General features: G+C 44.0%; 1 protein-coding gene across 2 annotated transcripts in view; it reads right to left on the bottom strand.

The window, feature by feature from the left end:
• The window catches only part of LOC126469225 (progestin and adipoQ receptor family member 4), a 165,355-nt gene extending 150,586 nt beyond the window's left edge, over positions 1 to 14,769 (bottom strand). For both annotated transcript variants that reach the window (XM_050096615.1, XM_050096616.1), the window contains exon 1: positions 14,607 to 14,769. In XM_050096615.1, the coding sequence (XP_049952572.1) occupies positions 14,607 to 14,766 (160 nt within the window). In that variant the 5' untranslated portion in view covers positions 14,767 to 14,769. The remainder of the gene's footprint in view (positions 1 to 14,606) is intronic.
• Between the last annotated feature and the right edge of the window lie 3,283 nt (positions 14,770 to 18,052).

Raw genomic sequence — 18,052 nt, 5'->3', positions numbered from 1 at the left:
GTAACATTTAAAGAACCATTGTTCTGCTCCAATGCAAGACTTTTTCATCCCAGAAGAACCCATGGTAGTCCCCGCGTATCCGCATTGCGCCATTTCTCAACGACGCTAACGGCTAGGTCATGGGACTGAAGAAAAGCTACTGTCTCAAAACTTCCCAGGTGTATAGATCAACGCAGAGAGTACCAGGAATGTGGAGCAGCCTGTAGATCATCCACCGCGATCGTCTAGCCGTAGCTGCCCACTATACCACGACTCCACACTATCGTCTGATGTGACTGGATAATGCACTCTACGAAACGACTTCATCTCTACAGGATCTCATACGTACCGTCAGCGTTGTCCTATCCGAATCAAGGCCCAGCAGTAAAGACAACTGTTTGCTAACAGTTTCGCCACTGTCTGTAATGGCCCCTCTGCAGCCAGAGAAGCATCTCATACCAAGTGGTAGGTACATGCAGTCCACATCACAACAGACACTGGCTAACTATGGAGACTGACATTGGGACATTTAATAGTACTGCTCCAATACGGCACCAGCATTCAATAATAAGTTCTGTAGTCCAAATCGAACGAGATTTTATAGATGTTAAGACACTATGCTGGAGATCAGGGTACGCTTGTTTCATAACTCAGCATGATCATTCTGAGTGCTGTGTGGTTTCACTAAATCATTTTAGAACGATGGAAAGCTTGTTCTTAAATACAGTCACGGCCAGCTATTATTATCCGTCTCTCTTTAAGCAAAGTTCGGCTCCATCTCTAACCAGCTAGACTGACGTTGCCTCAACATCGTTTACTCGGATCTGATGGATAACAATTCAGGGCTACCTTGGTGTGTGTTAGCTGGCATTCAAAATACAAAAGCTGACCGCATCTCCGTGATCTGAAAGTTAACATAGCTACTGAGTAATATGGAGACCCCGTTGCCATTCAAAGCTTTTGTATGGCGTAAGCTCTGGAAAGCGATCTACTCCAGCTTTAAGCGGCCAACTGAAATGGAACCAATAAGCAGGGGTACTTTTAACATTAGTGCTACATACATAAATAATATTTTTTGCCTCTACGAATTGTAGTTTCGATATTTATTGTGCAGTGCGATACCTGACAAGTTGGCTGATCGTCTGCCTCTGTAAACTACCTACAGTTATTCTGTTATACATTACCGTATTTAAATTTTTTTAAATGAATGTACACTATCTGATGAAATGGTGAAGTACTCAGAAGGGTAGGAGGAACCGAAATGAAATTTCACGGGGTGAGAGGTATGTTGTGTTACTTCAGTGATCGAGTCAAATTTACAAAGAACTTGACAATATGAATCCACTTATCAGCATGACGTCGCACCCCGTCTCGCCTGTACGATTGCACGGGTTCGGCTGGAAAGAAGCTGGTGCAGCTTCTCCTATGACAAGCTGGCCCACAACTGTTGTAACTGGCCCTTGATATCCTGGTACTGACACTGGGAGAGAGTTGATACCCGAGCTGGTGCCACACGTGATCTATCGGGGACAGAGCCGGGGATCTTGCTGAACAAGGGAATACCTCAACATCATGCAAAATGTTTGTAGAGCCACGTGCTATGAGTGGACAAGCATCGTCCTATCGTTCTGTTGAAAAATGGCACGACCATACTGTCGCGTGAAGGATAACAGATGAGGACGCAGGATGTCTGAGACGTATCGTTGTGACAACAGAGCTTCCTCAATAACTACCAGCTGTGACCTCAAGCCATATATGTAGGCTCCTGACACCATTACCTGGGCATAACACTGCTGCAATTCCACAAAGCCCCAAAACATTGAAGGAGTGGGACATCTCCTCAGGTTGTCCCACACAAGCTGACGATGCTCATCCGAGGTAGCACAGAACTGCGATCCATGGCTGAACACAATGCAACGCCATTCGTCAGTAGTCCATGCTTCCTGGTCGTGGAACCATTCCAGACGTAGCCTTTTGTGTTGCAATAGCACCCAACGCATGGCATGGTAATTCTCTAGTCCGGTGCTGTTATTCTCTGAACAATCATATGGTGTTAGGCAGAATGTTCCACGGGAGTACATTACCGGTTCTCGGATGACAGACGCAGATGTGAGTGGGTCACGATGTGCTCGGCGCACAGTAGGGCAATCCTCTCTCGTGATGGTCAAGAGCAGTCGACGGCGAATATGTGTGATATCACATTCCCATGCAACGCAACATCGAACCACTGTCACATCGGAGTGGTTCATAAATCTGGATGTTGCAAGATTCGACCAGCCAGTCAAATGGAAACCCACAATGAGCGGCCTCTCACACGCTATCAGGTGCAGATAAAGCTGTCTCGCACGAGTAAGCGGCACCTCCACGTCCTTCATAGCGATCACTCAACTGATGCCTCTCACAGCCCTTTTATGCTTTATCAGGCATGGTAACAAAACTAAACATGAACAACATTAACGCACTCTGGTAGCCGCTCTATCTGTCACAGAACACTGCAACTCCAATCATTAACCTGCCCGCCAATGGTGTGTAGGTATACGAAGTTACACCGACGTAAGACCAAGTCTTCTGGGTGCTTCACCTTTATTGTTAAGCAATGTATGTACACTATTTGCTTGTCATGAGATAAGGAAATGAGCTGTAACTCTCTGTATAAATATATTTGTGAATAAAACTTATTTTAGCGTGTGGTCAATCAGGGACTATCCAACATTCAAATTACTGTTTGTCGCGGAATGAGGCAAGGATGGCGAGCCACGGCAGAAGAAAGTTTCCACTTTAGCTTTAATTATGAGTGCGCGTGTTACTGAGTAACAGACATTCGTTAATCGGCAATATGGAGAAGATAATATATATGTGGAAGACGCTCATACCACTACAGGAGAAGTCCATACTGACTGTCAGATTCGCTTATTGGCGATACTGGAGGCGCCTCAATAATTTCTTACGACACAGGTTCCGTAAGATGCCGGCGGACGGCGGTAGCTCAATTAGGACCCGCACGGTTTGTATACTGAGAACGCAGTAACTTCATGCACACATAGTCTTGGAATATTGCGAGTGCAGTGTACATTGCCTTTGTACTTATGCGTCAATTATTTTGTCCCAGTCTAAAATATGTTCATCTGTTTTGGATACTAGCAGAAAGCCTGACCGATTATGGTTATCGCGTTTAAAGTACTATTTAATGAATCAGAAATTAGAAACTTGCTTGCCTGGCAGATGCCTCAAAAATATTAATCAGATCTATGTTGCACAACAGGTGGCGGCTTGCATTTGATGGTTCTAATGGCTCTGAGCACTATGGGACTTAACTGCTGTGGTCATCAGTCCCCTAGAACTTAGAACTCCTTAAACCTAACGAACCTAAGGACATCACACACATCCATGCTCGAGGCAGGATTCGAACCTGCGACCGTAGCGTTCGCGCGGTTCCAGACTGTAGCGCCTAGAACCGCTCGGCTGCCACGGTCGGCGCTTGCGTTTGATATTAAGAATTATATTAGGCCACTGTATTGCACTTATGTAGTGGGTGTTGTTTCGTCTGATTATCGTTGTTGTCTTCATGGTTGTATGGTTATGATCATGCGAATTAAAAATATTTTTGCTTACACGAATGCATGAATGAATGTGTTTCAGCCTTTTGTCCTGACTGCTATGTCTCTTGCTGAGATGTTGCTCCGTCATGTACGAATCGCTGTAGTGAACCGGCGTTGTAAGTACACGTGCTCATTCATTATTGTTTATCGGAAAGTGCTTCAGTTAATTAATCTTGTTTTGTGTCTACATGTTTTGTATGCTTATTTTGGAGGGGTAATTTTACACAGTTCGAGTGTGTTGTGTGATGCGTAACGACCATAGTAGAGCCCTCAACAGGCTACAGTGACAGTTAATTGCTAAGAATAGTTAGCTTATCAGAGGAAAATAGAATCAAAAGTGTGTGGCTGCACTTCAGTATGCTAAGTTTTCTACACAGAAGCGATGGCAGCAGCTCGTAATACTTCCAATTAATGTAATTTAGTGTGAAATTAATGTGGTCACTCCATCGTTATGCGAACTGCAAATAGAGCCCAATTTTCCCAAAAGCCTCACAATAAATGTTGTAAGACGTTGTAAAATTGTTAAGAATGTCTGAGAAAAGTTTATTGGAAAATCTAAAAGAACAATTTTTGCCTGACTTTGTCAATGTTTTCCTCGAGATTGACAAACCCCAGACAAAAATTTTGTCAGAAGGAGGGAGGTATGTAAGAAGTCGTGGTCTCCTGATCTTCATTGCTTACATATTCCGCCCTCGCAATCATATTCCGCACATCAAGACGCTTCATTCGAACCCAAACTCGATAAGATAAAGTCAATGTTGTATGAATTCATGCAAATAACAAGTAAATCGCAAAGTGCGCACCGAGGTTGAAATACTCGAGGCTGGCATACATGCACACATTCAAGACACGACGGTCACAAAAGCTTTTAGTTCGGGAGAGGCAAAACGTATGCCAGGAGGCTGGACCCTTCAGAGGACGAGTCAACCTATCTACGTCGGCAGGCAACCGCCCGTAGAGCAGAGAACGTTTGCCCGAGTGAAAGGGCGAACAACCCCGTGTTTGGCTTAAAAGCAAATTTCGCTGCACTCTGTGGGAGTACCCAGCCTACACATCCTTTACAAACATAGCACGCAGTTTCAGAGGTTTTCACAGGGAGACAGCAAACGCCAAACGCCGATGCTACAAATTTCCGGATTGGTCACCTTAAAAGAAACTTCATTCTCCCGTTTTAGAAGAGCAATGCTGATTGGCAGACGATATTCCTGACGCCTTGAGCTGAAGGAGTAATGGAAGAGACTAAAAGATATACCCTCTTCACGTCTGGCGTGGAGAGGGGCCGTTCCGTTGTCGCTCTTGGAGCGAGAACACGTAACGAGAGCGTGTGTGCTCGTACGTGTACTCACAGAGCGAGGAACAAGTCTCTCCTCAGTACTTCACTGGGAGAGCACCTCTGTCGAGAGTGAATCGGGGTGCGACTCTATACTGAATCCTTGCGATTAAGCGTTGTTCACTGTGTTGGCTGCCACACTTATTGTGCGGTGTGAATGGACAGAGTTATAGTTAGACGCCTGCGAGCGAATTTTTGAGTGGCATCGCTGTGGACTGGTTATCTGATTGGTGTACCTCGCCAATAGTTAGACTAGGGGCGAATAGGAGTCCTTGACTTCATCAAGGCGTAGGGAGAGTTTGATTGGCGAAGGTCAATCCAGATAGAACGAGAGTTATCTTATTTGCCAGCAGCGAGCGGCGCAGACAGCAGTCAGCGCAGCTTACGGTATTGTGCGCTACAGCTCTTGCAAGCCCCATATTTCCTCCACAACAGTACACTTCACTGCATTTCACACGCGACAGCCTCGACCGTACCTAGCAACATTCTAACAGATAATTATTCAAGTTGAGTAGGCATGGCTCTCAGCCATTCTGCCAAGTCAATAACAATCTTAAACTTTGTATAGAAATTTCATTAGCGACTCCTATCCTTAAGAGGTAACTTCAAATTCCGAAAAGAACCCGAAAATAACTGGTTCAGTTCATAAATAAAAGTGCCATTGTGATTTCTCAGAATTTTTGCAAAATAAATAATAATTTTCGTTAGTTTCATGTTTTTTCTTACACTAACTAGCACTACTCCAGTACCCAAGTATCCCACTAGTTACGTAAGAAATTTTGTGAATTTTTGTGTCATTTCCTTACAGCGGACGTCTCCAGAAGATATTTATTGCTGAAAGTTTTTCAGGCATTTCTCTTTAGAACGTTAGGAGCGTCTGTCTGACTTCTGTAGTAGTGTGGGGGTGGAAATTGCATCTTGCAGGAGCCTCAGGGTAAAGGGTACATCTCAGATGAATCCGTTGCGCCAAATGACAGAATAGCACCCACGTCGCTCACAATGTATATGGACTGAAACTGCTTACAAGGCAGTGCATTTAGCCACTAAGCTACCTTGGCACAGGGGTTCACCCCAACTGCAAAGATTATCCTGGCATGCCTCCCTCCTCGATCCTAATTCTCAATGCCGCCCCAATCTATTATAATTCCCCTTTACATATATGTAAATTCGTATCTGAATGAGACAAGTTAAGTCTCTGAAATTATGTCATTTCATTTATATAAGTAACTGTACCTGGGTTTCAGCCTGGATCCCCCTTTTACGTTCGATGCTGGAGTGATATTCCAGAACATCGAGAGCCTCGGCAATTTTGTTCGTGTGTAAGGGAGAATTTAAAGTAGACTGCCTCGCGGAGTGGCGACACGGTTTGAGGCGCCATGTCACGGATTGCGCAGCCCCTACCACTGGAGGTTCGAGTCCTCCCTCGGGCATGGATGTGTTTTGTCCTTAGCATAAGTTAGTTTAAGTTAGATTAAGTAGTGTGTAAGTCTAGGGACCGATGACCTCAGCAGTTTGGTTCCTTAGGAACTGACACACTTTGAACTTAAAGCAGACTGGGGCGGCAGCGAGAATTTGTGCCCAGGAGGGAGGCGTCCCAGGGTAGTCCTTGCAGTTGTGTGAACCTCTGTGCCAAGCTGGCTTAGTGGCTAACGCACCTGCCTAGTAAGCAGGAGACGCGGGTTCGATTCCCGACCTTGGTACAAATTTTCACTCGCCGCTTCAGTCTACATACATGTAATCATATCTGTATGAGACCAGTAAAGTCTCTGAAATTGTGTCATTTCACTCTCACAATACAGATGTGCAGTACTTTAAGGAGTTTTTTGACTACACACTGTTGCACATTTTGCCGAAGTTAGGTGCGGATGGAGCGCTTGCACCGCACTACAGATGTATTCTAGCTACCTCTATGGACTATCACATTCTTTATTGTGAAAAGAGCTGCAATGTGACAGTGGTAAGTGACGTACCCTAGAGAGGGAGAGAGTGAAGTCAATAACAAACTCTCAGGGGTTCTTTGCTGTTTTGTTTTAAGGGACGCTTGGTCTCCAGTGATTGTAACGTAGTACGAGGGTCGTTCCGAAACTGAGTTTCGTTACTGTTTTCCATACCGAAACTTCACTGCCAAAAGCAAAACACTATGGCACCATGAAGTATATACCTTGCACTATTTCTCGACATATTCACTACTGAGATTGAGACATTTTTCGTAACGTTCAATAAGTTTGATGAAACCACTCTGGTAAGGAATTGTCATACAGCTTGCTCCACCTCAGCATTAGTTTGGAAATGACCTCCCGGCAGTGCGGCTTTCAATGCAAAGAACAAGTGAAAGTCCACTGAGACAAGATCGGGGCTGTAGGCGGGATGACCCAATCTCTCGCATCCTAAGTGACGAATCTGATCTTGTATGAGCCTTGCTGCGTGTTGTTTTGTGTTGTCGTCCAGCGCACAAACGTTCACTCAAAGATCACTGGTCTCTTTCGTCGAATGGTGGACCGGAGTTTGAGGAGGGTGTCGCAGTAGCGTGTCGCACTGATGGTCCTTCGGTGGAGGAAATCAAGGAGAACCACGCCTTTCGCGTCCCAGAATACAGTGGCCATAACGTTCCATGCGGAGGCTGACAACAAAAATTCCATCAACAATGACGACACTTATTTTCGGAACATCTATAGTAGCTTTCTGATTTTTTTTGTTTCTCTTAGCATTGTGACGTCATTAACCTGAGTGTATACATTTTCAAGTGAATACCTGTAGTGAGAAAAGTGTGTAGTGTTTGTAAAGAAAATATTTCCATTGACTAAAGTTATCCACACCGGACATCATAGTTCCATTTACATCTATACACGTAAAGTCACATTACGATGTGTGGCAGAGAGTGCTTAACGTACAGGTTACTTCCCTCCCTATCCTGTTCCAGTCGCGATTCGTGCGCGGGAATAACGGCTGTTGTTAAGCCCTGTATGAGGTCGAATCTGTCTAACTTTACGTTCAAAGGCTTTTTGTGATATATACATAGGAGAAAGCAATTTATTGTTGGTGTTTCTAGGAACGCACGTTATCGGAATTTAATGTAACTCTCGTGAATAGACGAAAAGATAATATCGTTAGACCAAATTATAGGCGATCAATCACTGCACTCAGTCACTAAGGTCAATTATGTAGGATTGTCTCTCTGTAGATATTTAAGATGCAACGACTATATAAGAGGACCTATTAAATTTTTTATTTTGTTTTCAATATCGGTTGAGGTATTACATGTCATGCATATTACTCGGTCGACTTGCGCGCTTCGCTGACGTAAGTTGTATCCCTCTGCCACTAGAGGTCTCCGAATTGTAGCGTGTAACACGGCAAAGTGTAACGTAACTTTATCGGTGCTTGAGAAACAGCGTGCTGTAATCGATTTCTAACCGCTGAAAACGTGCCTCCAATTGAAATCCACAAAACAGTGAAAGGTGTGGGGTGATGATTGCATCGACGTCAGCAATGTGCAACACTGGGTTGTACGTGCTCGTAATGAAGGAAACAGTGGTGCTAACCTTAACGTGTGACGCAGCTCTGAGTGGACGACCGCGTACAGCAACCGACAAGACTCATAGGAATAAAGTTGGGAACTCATCAGAGACAATCGTCGGATAGCATAGAAACGGCTCTCAGGTAAGTGCGGCACATTACGAGAGCGTGTACAGCCCATCATTGCACCGACGTGTTGGGCTCACTGTCATCGATCATCCTGCATACAGTCCCGCTTTGGCCCCATCCGATTTTCATTTGTTTCCAAAACGTAAAGAACTCCTTCGAGGGCTCGACATTGATAGTGATGTAGCGATGCAAGCAGCAGTGAGTTGTGGCTCCATTAACAAAGTCAAACATTCTGCAGTGATGGTATCAACAAATTGGTCTCTCGTTGGGAGAAATGTGTTCGTCACCAGGATGACTAGGTCTACGTTGAGAAATAAATATGTGCACATGAAGAATAAAGACGCGGAATGTTAATAAAGTTTGTTTTGAAACTTCCTGGCAGATTAAAACTGTGTGCCGGACCGAGACTCGAACTCGGGACCCAAGTTCGAGTCTCGGTCCGGCACACAGTTTTAATCTGCCAGGAAGTTTCATATCAGCGCACACTCCGCTGCAGAGTGAAAATCTCATTCTGGAAAGTTTGTTTTATTTAATAAGCCTTACGAATTTTCACTTAAAACATTCGGAAGCTTTACTTTTCGGTACAACCTCGTAATTCTGCTTGTAGAAAGGCAGCTGTTTAGGGAGAACCCTTAGGAACGTTATTCATCAAGCAAATGGCTGCTTGGAAAAAAATCAGTGTACAATCGGCTCTCGAGTATTGTTCGTTGGTCTGAAATTTTTAACAAGTTTGTTGAACGGCGCCTCGTTGTTGATTCTCATTTGGGCGACTGGTCGAAATGTGCAATATCCAGATTCGTATGTGACTGTGGCACGATGTTGGACTGAATGGAAACGCGAGGGCAGGCGTCGTCAGGGTTCCAGTCGACCACCTTAATGGACGATTGCGTGTTGTGCACTAAGTAAATCGTAATCCCTTCACATCTGCAACTGGCAGCCAAGAGCAACTAATAGACATCCGGCAACATTCTGTGTCATCTCCCACCATTAGTTGGAGACTATCACCGGCCGGACTAATGAGTTACCGTCCCATGCGTAGGCTGTAGTTACCATCACAGCACAAACGTCTGCGTTTTGGGTGGTGCCATAACTGGAAACTAACGCGTGCTGATGAATGGCGAAGATTCGCAGCAATGGACTACCCTGGATGACCAACGTCGACAAGCATGAGGCGACGTAAGGAGAGGTCCCATTCTTCCAATGTTTGAAGAGTCACAGCGGGGTTACTGCTTATGACATGGTGTGGAGAGTGATCGAGCTGATAATATTTGAGCGGAGCCATCGGGTATGATTTCAGGTAATGGCTGACAGTGATTGACGGCATTCTGACGGCACAGTGATACGTCACAGGGCAGTATTCGTCCATAAATGTCACGTGTCTCTATGCATTGTCTGCGTGATGTTGAGGTACTCGCATGACTAGCAAGATCCCCAGACCTGACCCCGATAGAACATGTGTGGGACCAGCTCGGATGCCAACACTGTCCCAGCGCCAGTAGCCATGATATCAAGGATCTGTTACAACAGTCGCTAAGCAAACTGCCTCCGAGGGGGATATAATGGCTTTACGACAGCTCTCCCAACTGAACCAGTGCATGCATCGAAGCATGACAGAGTGTAACGTCACACTCAGAAATGGGCTCATACCGTCAAATTCTTTGTAAATATTACCCGATTTTGTAATCATTTAAATGACATTATATTCCCTCTCTAAGTGCGACGTTTCAGTGCTTTTCTTCCTCACCTTCTGCTAATTCACTTTTTTGTCAGGCCGTATACTTTAGGATAGACTCTTCGTCACGATCACGTGGAGGCACGGAGCAGAGCTGCTACATTGCGCTTGAAACATACACTAATCTGACATTTCATTCAGTTCACTCAAACTCACAAACTATTCAATATACAAATATGGCACTAGCACTGTATTCTGGAAGAGCTGCATCATATACTGAAAAGCCAAAGAAACTGGTACGCCTGCCTAATGTCGTGTAGGCCCCAACGAACACGCATAAGTGCCGCAACACGACATGGAAGGGACTCGACTAATGTATGAAGTAGTGCTGTAGGGAACGGACAACATGAATCCTGCAGGACTGTCCATAAATCCATAAGAGTACAAAGGGGGTGGAGATTTCTTCTGAACAGCACATTGCAAGGCAGCCCAGATATACGCATGTTTAGGGAGTTTGGTGGCCAGCAAAAATGTGTAAGCTCAGATGAGTGTTTCTGGAGACACTCTGTGGCGATTCCGGACGTGTGGGGTGTCGCATTGTCCTGCTGGAATTGACCAAGTCTGTCGGAATTCACAATGAACAGGAATAGATGCAGGAGATCAGAAAGGATGCTTACGTACGTGTCACCTGTCAGAATCGTATCTAAACGTGTCAGGGGTCCCATATCACTCCAACTGTACACGCCCTACACCATTACAGAGCATCCACCAGCTTCAACAGTCCCCTACTGACATGCAGGGTCCATGGATTCATGAGATTGTCTTCATACCCGTACACGTCCATCCGCTCGATACAATTTGAAACGAGACTCGTCCGACCGGGCAACTTGTTTCCAGTCATCAACAGACCAATGTCGGTGCTGACCGGCCCAGGCGAGGCGTAAAGCTATGCGTCGTGATCAACAAGGGTACAACAGTGGGCCTTCGGCTCCGAAAATCCTTATCGATGATGTTTCGTTGAATGGTTTGCACGCTGACACTTGTTGACGGCCGGCATTGATATCTGCAGCAATTTGCGGAAGGGATGCACTTCTATGACGTTGAACGATTCCCTCCAGTCGTCGTTGGTCTCGTTCTTGCAGGATCTCTCTCCGGCCGCAGCGATGTCGGAGACTTGATGTTTTACCGGATTCCTGATATTCACGGTACACTCATGAAATTGTTGTACGGGAAAAGCAACACTTCATTGCTACCTCGGAGATGCTGTGTCTCATCGCTCGTGCGCCGATTATAACACCACGTTAAAAACTCACTTAAATCTTGATAACCTGCCATTGTAGCAGCAGTAACCGATCTAATAACTGCGCCAGATACTTGTCTTATATAGGCGTTGCCGACCCCAGAGCCGTATTCTGCCTGTTTAAATATCTCTGTATTTGAAAATGCATGTCTATGCCAGTTTCTTTGGTGCTTTAGTGTATTTCCATTTCAGTTCTGTCCAGGGCAATATTTAAGTCAATAAACTGTAAATTTACCAGAAACGCGTATCCTGACAACGTTAACGAATTTTCTGTCTACTGGAAAATTTTTCGTTATTGAATTTAGATGGGTATATTACCCGAACAAAATTTTTAAAATGAATGATATTTTCATGTCCTCTAAACTGGAACTCTGTCAAAGACTGCTAACACGAGATAATTTAAGTTAAATGTAATGCTTAATTCTCCACTCGTGTGTCAAGAGCTAAAGAGAAACAGATCTTTGTGTTTATAATTAAGGCATTATTGCGCTTTCTGGCTGCCCTATTCATTACTTACACAATAACAAATATTAAAATTTACACTTTGTAATCGAGGTGGGAACACTATCTTAAATAAGGCTAGCGGAATTGGGGAAAAGAAGAACAGCGACCCAAAACACACTGTCTCACAGTCTGTTCAAAATTGCTTTAGGACTGACACTTCGGCAGGAACACGTGGAGGCGCGGAGCAGATTTTTCACGCCCAGCACGGAACACACGCGTAATCATACATTCCATTGAACTCACTCATACTCGCTGACGTTTCGGTATACAGATAGCGTACTAATATCAGGATCTTGTGGGGCAGTGACCGTGCCCTTCCAAAGGAACCATACTGGCATTTGCCTGGAGTGATTTAGGGAAACTATGGAAAACCTAAATATGGATGGCTGGACACGTGTTTGAAAGGTCGTCCTCCAGAATGCGAGTCCAGTGTGCTAACCAGTGGGACAGCCGCATCATGTTTAAATTTCAGTTAGGTTCTTCAGGGCAGCAAATTTTTAAGACTATATATGGAAAGTTTACGAAAATGCGTTTCCTGACGATGTTACCAAATTATGGACATGTGGGAAGTGGGAAACTTTTTTGTTATTGAATTTTGGCGAACACATTCTGCAACGAATTCTTAACAACACAATATGTCTTCATATGCATAACTTGAGTTTAATGTCACGCTTTATGCTGCGCTCTCGCGCCAAAACCTCAGCATCCGCCCGTTTAGTTCCATTCTAAGAAAGAGAGCATTAGGTTTATCATTGACATTTCATTACGTTTTCTAATCAAATTTTGCCTTTATTTGTAACAAAATAAAAATTATGCCTCTTCATTGAAATGAGGATACTTATCCATTTGGAAGAAAAACGTGCAATGTTAACAAATTGTATTACATGAGCATTGCATCAATTATAATGTAAACAGTGAAAGAGATTTCTCTTGTGCGATTAATACTAAGATCCTAAGAAGATGGTCATTCGAATTCAGTTGCTGTAACAGCCTTCTAATTATTAGTCAATTTTGTGATGATGATGATGATGGAAAACTCTTTCACATGATAAAGTGCCCCTGTCGGTTGTTTAATGGTGCATCATTTCCCACATTACAAAAAAAAAAAAAAAAAAAAAAAAAAGCTCTTTCTGCCAATTCATCATGGACTATGTGGACTGTGTATGATTGACAGTTTTCTTCCAGTCTTCGGATGTGACTTTCTGAACACCTTTTTGCTTAGTGTTTTTACTGTAGACAGTATAATTCGTTTTTAGTGTTGTTGGCAACATAACATTTATTTGGGTCCATATCAGTTCTACTGGAATGAAATGGTGATGACAGGGTGAGAACCTAATGACTGAACGCCCGTATGTTTTCCCTAGTTCGTCAATTTCGTATCAGGGAAATTGTCATTTATGAATTGACATTAGTTACCCCACCTTTTTAAAATTTACTTACTTAGACTTTGCGACTCTGTAGTGTATCATCTGCTCCTCTCGCTTTTTCATCAAACACGCCTTGTCAATAACAGATTGGTAAGCAGATAAATCACGAACAATTGTTGGTGGTTTTCCCTTATTTGGTTTTAGCGAGTACATTTCCTCGTGATGATCTACTGTCCTCTTCGTTTTGAAAAGCAGGGGAAACTTTGTGAAAAACCTTGCCTTTCGCTTTTGTGTAGAATATCTGCCTCTATTGCGTCATTTGGTTGTGTCATCTGTCGAGCCCTGCTAGAGCACGTGGCCAGAATTGATCCACTTCTCATCAAGCCACACCATTACGTCAATATTGACGTCACGTATCTGCCCTAAAAATCGACATAACCACGCTACAAGATCTTGTATCTCCGCCAACAGCTTATGGCCAAAGAAATGCCAACAGTGAAAGGCCACGTTGTACAGAACTGTAAATATCGATGTGCGACTGTAAGGGAAACTGAACGTAAATAAGCCCAGTAACATGCCGAACATTAGAATTTCCTTTCTGCGACGCATCGAATGATCAGAAAATGAAACTATGTTGCTAATTCGCTTACGCATACTTTTCCACAGAGTTTCTAGCTTCGATGAATTTCCAGCTTACTCGACTTTCTCGAACATATCCTCGACAATCTTCGCAGCCTTGTCTTTGTTGACATTCAAAGCCTTGGCCGCTATTTAGCTGTTGTATCTTGATGCAGGTACATAACACGCTTCTCTCGATTGACTTCGTACCACAGTCCCCTGAACAAGTGAGGGAAGTCGAACTTTGCACTCATAACATTCGACGAACTTGTTCTAACGTTCAGTATCAGCCGACAACCAATAGTGACAACATGTAAAATACGTTAAGACATGAAAACGAAGAAATTTACAGCGTTCCAACGAACGATCACACGAAAGCCTAAAACACAGTGTAGGTGGAAAGTGCTGTGATGGTGTGGGTGAAGAGTCGACAATCGCGGATGCTTGCTGCGTCCACGGGTCACGTGGATTGGTCTGCCTCCCGCGCAGACTTCATCCGACTAAATCCTTCGTCGCTGTCGGTCCTAAAGTAATTGTGAACAGAGTGTAGTAGTGCAGACTGCAGTGGCACGGCCGGACAGAAGCGACTGACCGTGCGTAAGGATGTTGATGGTCTCGTTGTGCAGGTAGAAGAGGCTGGCGAGGCAGCCGCGCACACCCTGCAGCGGCCGGTAGCCGGCGCGGATGTGCGGGTTGAAGCGCAGGTGCGCCGGCATGTCGCGGAAGCGCAGCAGGCGCCGGCCCCGCCCCATGACGTCACGAGCGCGCCATGCCGCCCGCACACGACCTGCCTGCTGCTGGCGCGCAGTCCGCACACTGGACAGCTTCTGCCCGCCGCCGCCGCCGCCGCCGCCGCCAACGCCAACGCACCCCTCCGATTCACCCCTCCAGTGGCGCGCGGTCGATGCTGCGCACTGCGCATTGCGGCCGCGTCACCTCACCCGCTGTCGCCTAGCCTTACATCTAGATCTACATCTGTACTTCGCAAACCACCTGCGGTGTGTGGAGGAGGGTACCTGGAGAACCACTGTCACTTCCCACCTTTCCTGTTCCAGTCGCGAAAGGCTCGCGGGAAGAACGATTGCCGGTAAGCCTCCGCGTGTGCTCGAATCTCTCTAATTTTATGTTTTTTATATCGGAGGAAGCAACTTACAAGTTGAGTCAAGAGGGAAGGTATGTATTTTGATGGTTTTTTTTTATGTCGTGTGGCTAGGGCCTCCCGTCGGGTAGACCGTTCGCCGGGTGCAGGTCTTTCGAGTTGTCGCCACTTCGGCGACCTGCGCATCGATGGGGATGAAATGATGATGATTAGGACAACACAACACCCAGTCCCTGAGCGGAGAAAATCTCCGACCCAGCCGGGAATCGAACCCGGGCCCTTAGGATTGACAGTCTGTCGCGCTGACCACTCAGCTACCGGGGGCGGACATGGTATTAGTGATTCTGAACAAAAAGCTTCATCTGGGCATGTGCCCTATTCCGAATGGTTTCCGAGAGAGGACACATTTAATGTGCTCTGTTATTTATTTCCTGTATTATTCAAACATTATCACTGTTTACAACGTATCATCAAACGGGGTGATTTCGGACACCGGGGTGAATTCGGACAGTATGGCTTATTTGCTCTTTGCCACTGCATAGAAACAAAGAGTTACTTCTTTTAAGGGGGATAGGACGTCAAACGGGCCGACTTGGAGCAGGAGAGGCACCACAGGACATTTTAATTTCCACTGTCTATATTTTTACAAGTAAATTCATAAAACTTTGTCAGCATGACCAGGAAGGATTCAGGATTCACACTCGTAGCAGCGGAAGTTCAGAAATATGGCAAAATAATTTTTTTTACATGTGAAATTTCATCATTTTTTCACTTGCTATTGGCTGCATTTGTTGCTATAGGTACACTTTTCTTCATAAGTAAGAGAGAGTGTTCGATGAATTTTGCACACCATACAAACCATAATTACATGTGCCTGAAATTCTAGAATATATTTAATGTATGAAAAAATGAATGAGCTGTTACGTTTTAAACTTTATGTTTAGAAAAATATCAAATTTTGTAGTTAATTATCTCAACTTTTAATACAGTTTTTGATAGATTTGGAAAATTCTAGAGTTTCATACACCTGTAAGTATGGTTTGTATGCTGTGCAAAATTCATCAAGGAATCTCTCTTACTTGTGAAGAAAAATATACCTATAGCAACAAATGCAGCCAACAGTAAGTGAAAAAATGATGAAATTTCATATCTAAAAAAAATTATTTTGTGTTGTTTTTGCACTTCCACTGCTATGAGTGTGAATCCTGAGACCTTCCTGGTCATGCTGACAAAGTTTTATGAATTTATTTGTAAAAGTATAGACAGTAGAAAATAAAATGTCCTGTGGTGCCTCTCCTGCTCCAAGTCGGCCCGTTTGACGTCCTACCCCCCTTAACGTCCGTGCGCCAGTTATTTTAAGCGCAAGAATGCATTTATCGCTTTCCACAACTTTTATTCTGCGTCAATTGTTTCCCTATGTGGATAACTGACGAACAGTCTCAGTGTTAAGAATCATGCACTATCGTAAAGTGGAAACTTTCTATTGTTGCGCCCAGCTGGAAGTTATTGTTACCGCAATTGTCGATGCACTCAGTAGCTAACAGCATTGAGACAATTTCTGTACAAGTTTGCCAAGTTTCTCGTGCAAGGTTATAAAATAACGACGGTTTTTGTAAAACTGTGTACTGTGTGGGTTGATTTCGGACAACGCCAAGAACGTCTAAGAGCAGGAGAGGTGCTACAGTACGGTGTAATTATGACCCAGAACTTTTAGATAAAGCGGTTCGTGATATTCAGAGTGGTAAATTATTGTACAGAAAAGCGTGTGATTTGTATGGTATACCTAAATCAACCCTACAAAATAAAGTGCAGGAAGCACACCCGAAAAAAAAAACAAAAAATGGGAGGACAGCCAGTGCTAAATAAAAAAGAAGAAGAAGAAATGTTGAAGCAAGGTATCTTGAGGGCTGCACATTGGGGATTTCCCTTCACTAAATTCGATATTAGATATTTATTTAAAGGCTACCTTGATAAATCTGTCCGAAAAGAGAAGAAATTTCGTAATAAACTGCCAGGAGAAGAATGGGTGCATTTATTCCGCAAACGACAGTCAGAAGATCTTTCCGTTCGCTTAAGCGAAAATATTAAACGAGCTCATGCAGAAGTGAACAAAGAGACTGTTAAGATGTTTTTCTCCAATATCAAGGGAAAGCTGGAAAATCTCCCACCATATGTAAAATGTCACCAAAATCAAATAAAAAGCATGTAGAATTTTAAAAAAAGGCAGTAACTGTCCGAATTCGCGCTCTATATACTGTAACGTCGGACAGAGATTTAAAAAACACATGTGTCCGAAATCACCCCAATCCATGGGATGACTTCCGACACTTTATTTAACTGCCTCAGATAAATATACCTACACATCCACTTTCTGGTTATGGGATATTTTATTCGTTACACGTATACCCTACCACTTCCATAAAACTCAATTGAATCTAACAATATATACGAAAGTTACAATCAAAATAACGACAAACCCGTCCGAAATCACCCCGTTTGACGGTACCTCAGCAACGCAGAGGAAGATGAGACGAACAATTGTATACAGGACACTTGTGGTCCATCAAGTCAGAAAAGTAACAAATTGGCCTAGAAAAATTACCGAAGCTACAGCGTATGCACGTCACGTAAATTTTCGATAATCTCGCGCTCTCTTCGCTGAAACTATTGGTCATAGACGAAAAAAATGAATACAGTCTGTTTTGCTGAAAATTTAATGTAGTTTAATTTTTTCTGCAACTCGTTTTCGCTCGAGGGTGCAGTTTTCGAGTTATTCAAGAAAAACTTACCGTTGTGATATTGTTGTGTTCTAACTAGGAAACAATTCGGAATATGGCATACGTCCATACGAAGTTGTTTATTCAGAATCAATATCACCCCTCAAAACATGCATCTGTCCTTCTGACTCAGGCTGTATTGGTTGAGTCTTTTAGGGACGT

This window comes from Schistocerca serialis, chromosome 1, assembly GCF_023864345.2.
Source record: "Schistocerca serialis cubense isolate TAMUIC-IGC-003099 chromosome 1, iqSchSeri2.2, whole genome shotgun sequence".
NCBI lineage: Eukaryota > Metazoa > Arthropoda > Insecta > Orthoptera > Acrididae > Schistocerca > Schistocerca serialis.
This window is presented reverse-complemented; position numbering and strand designations above follow the sequence as displayed.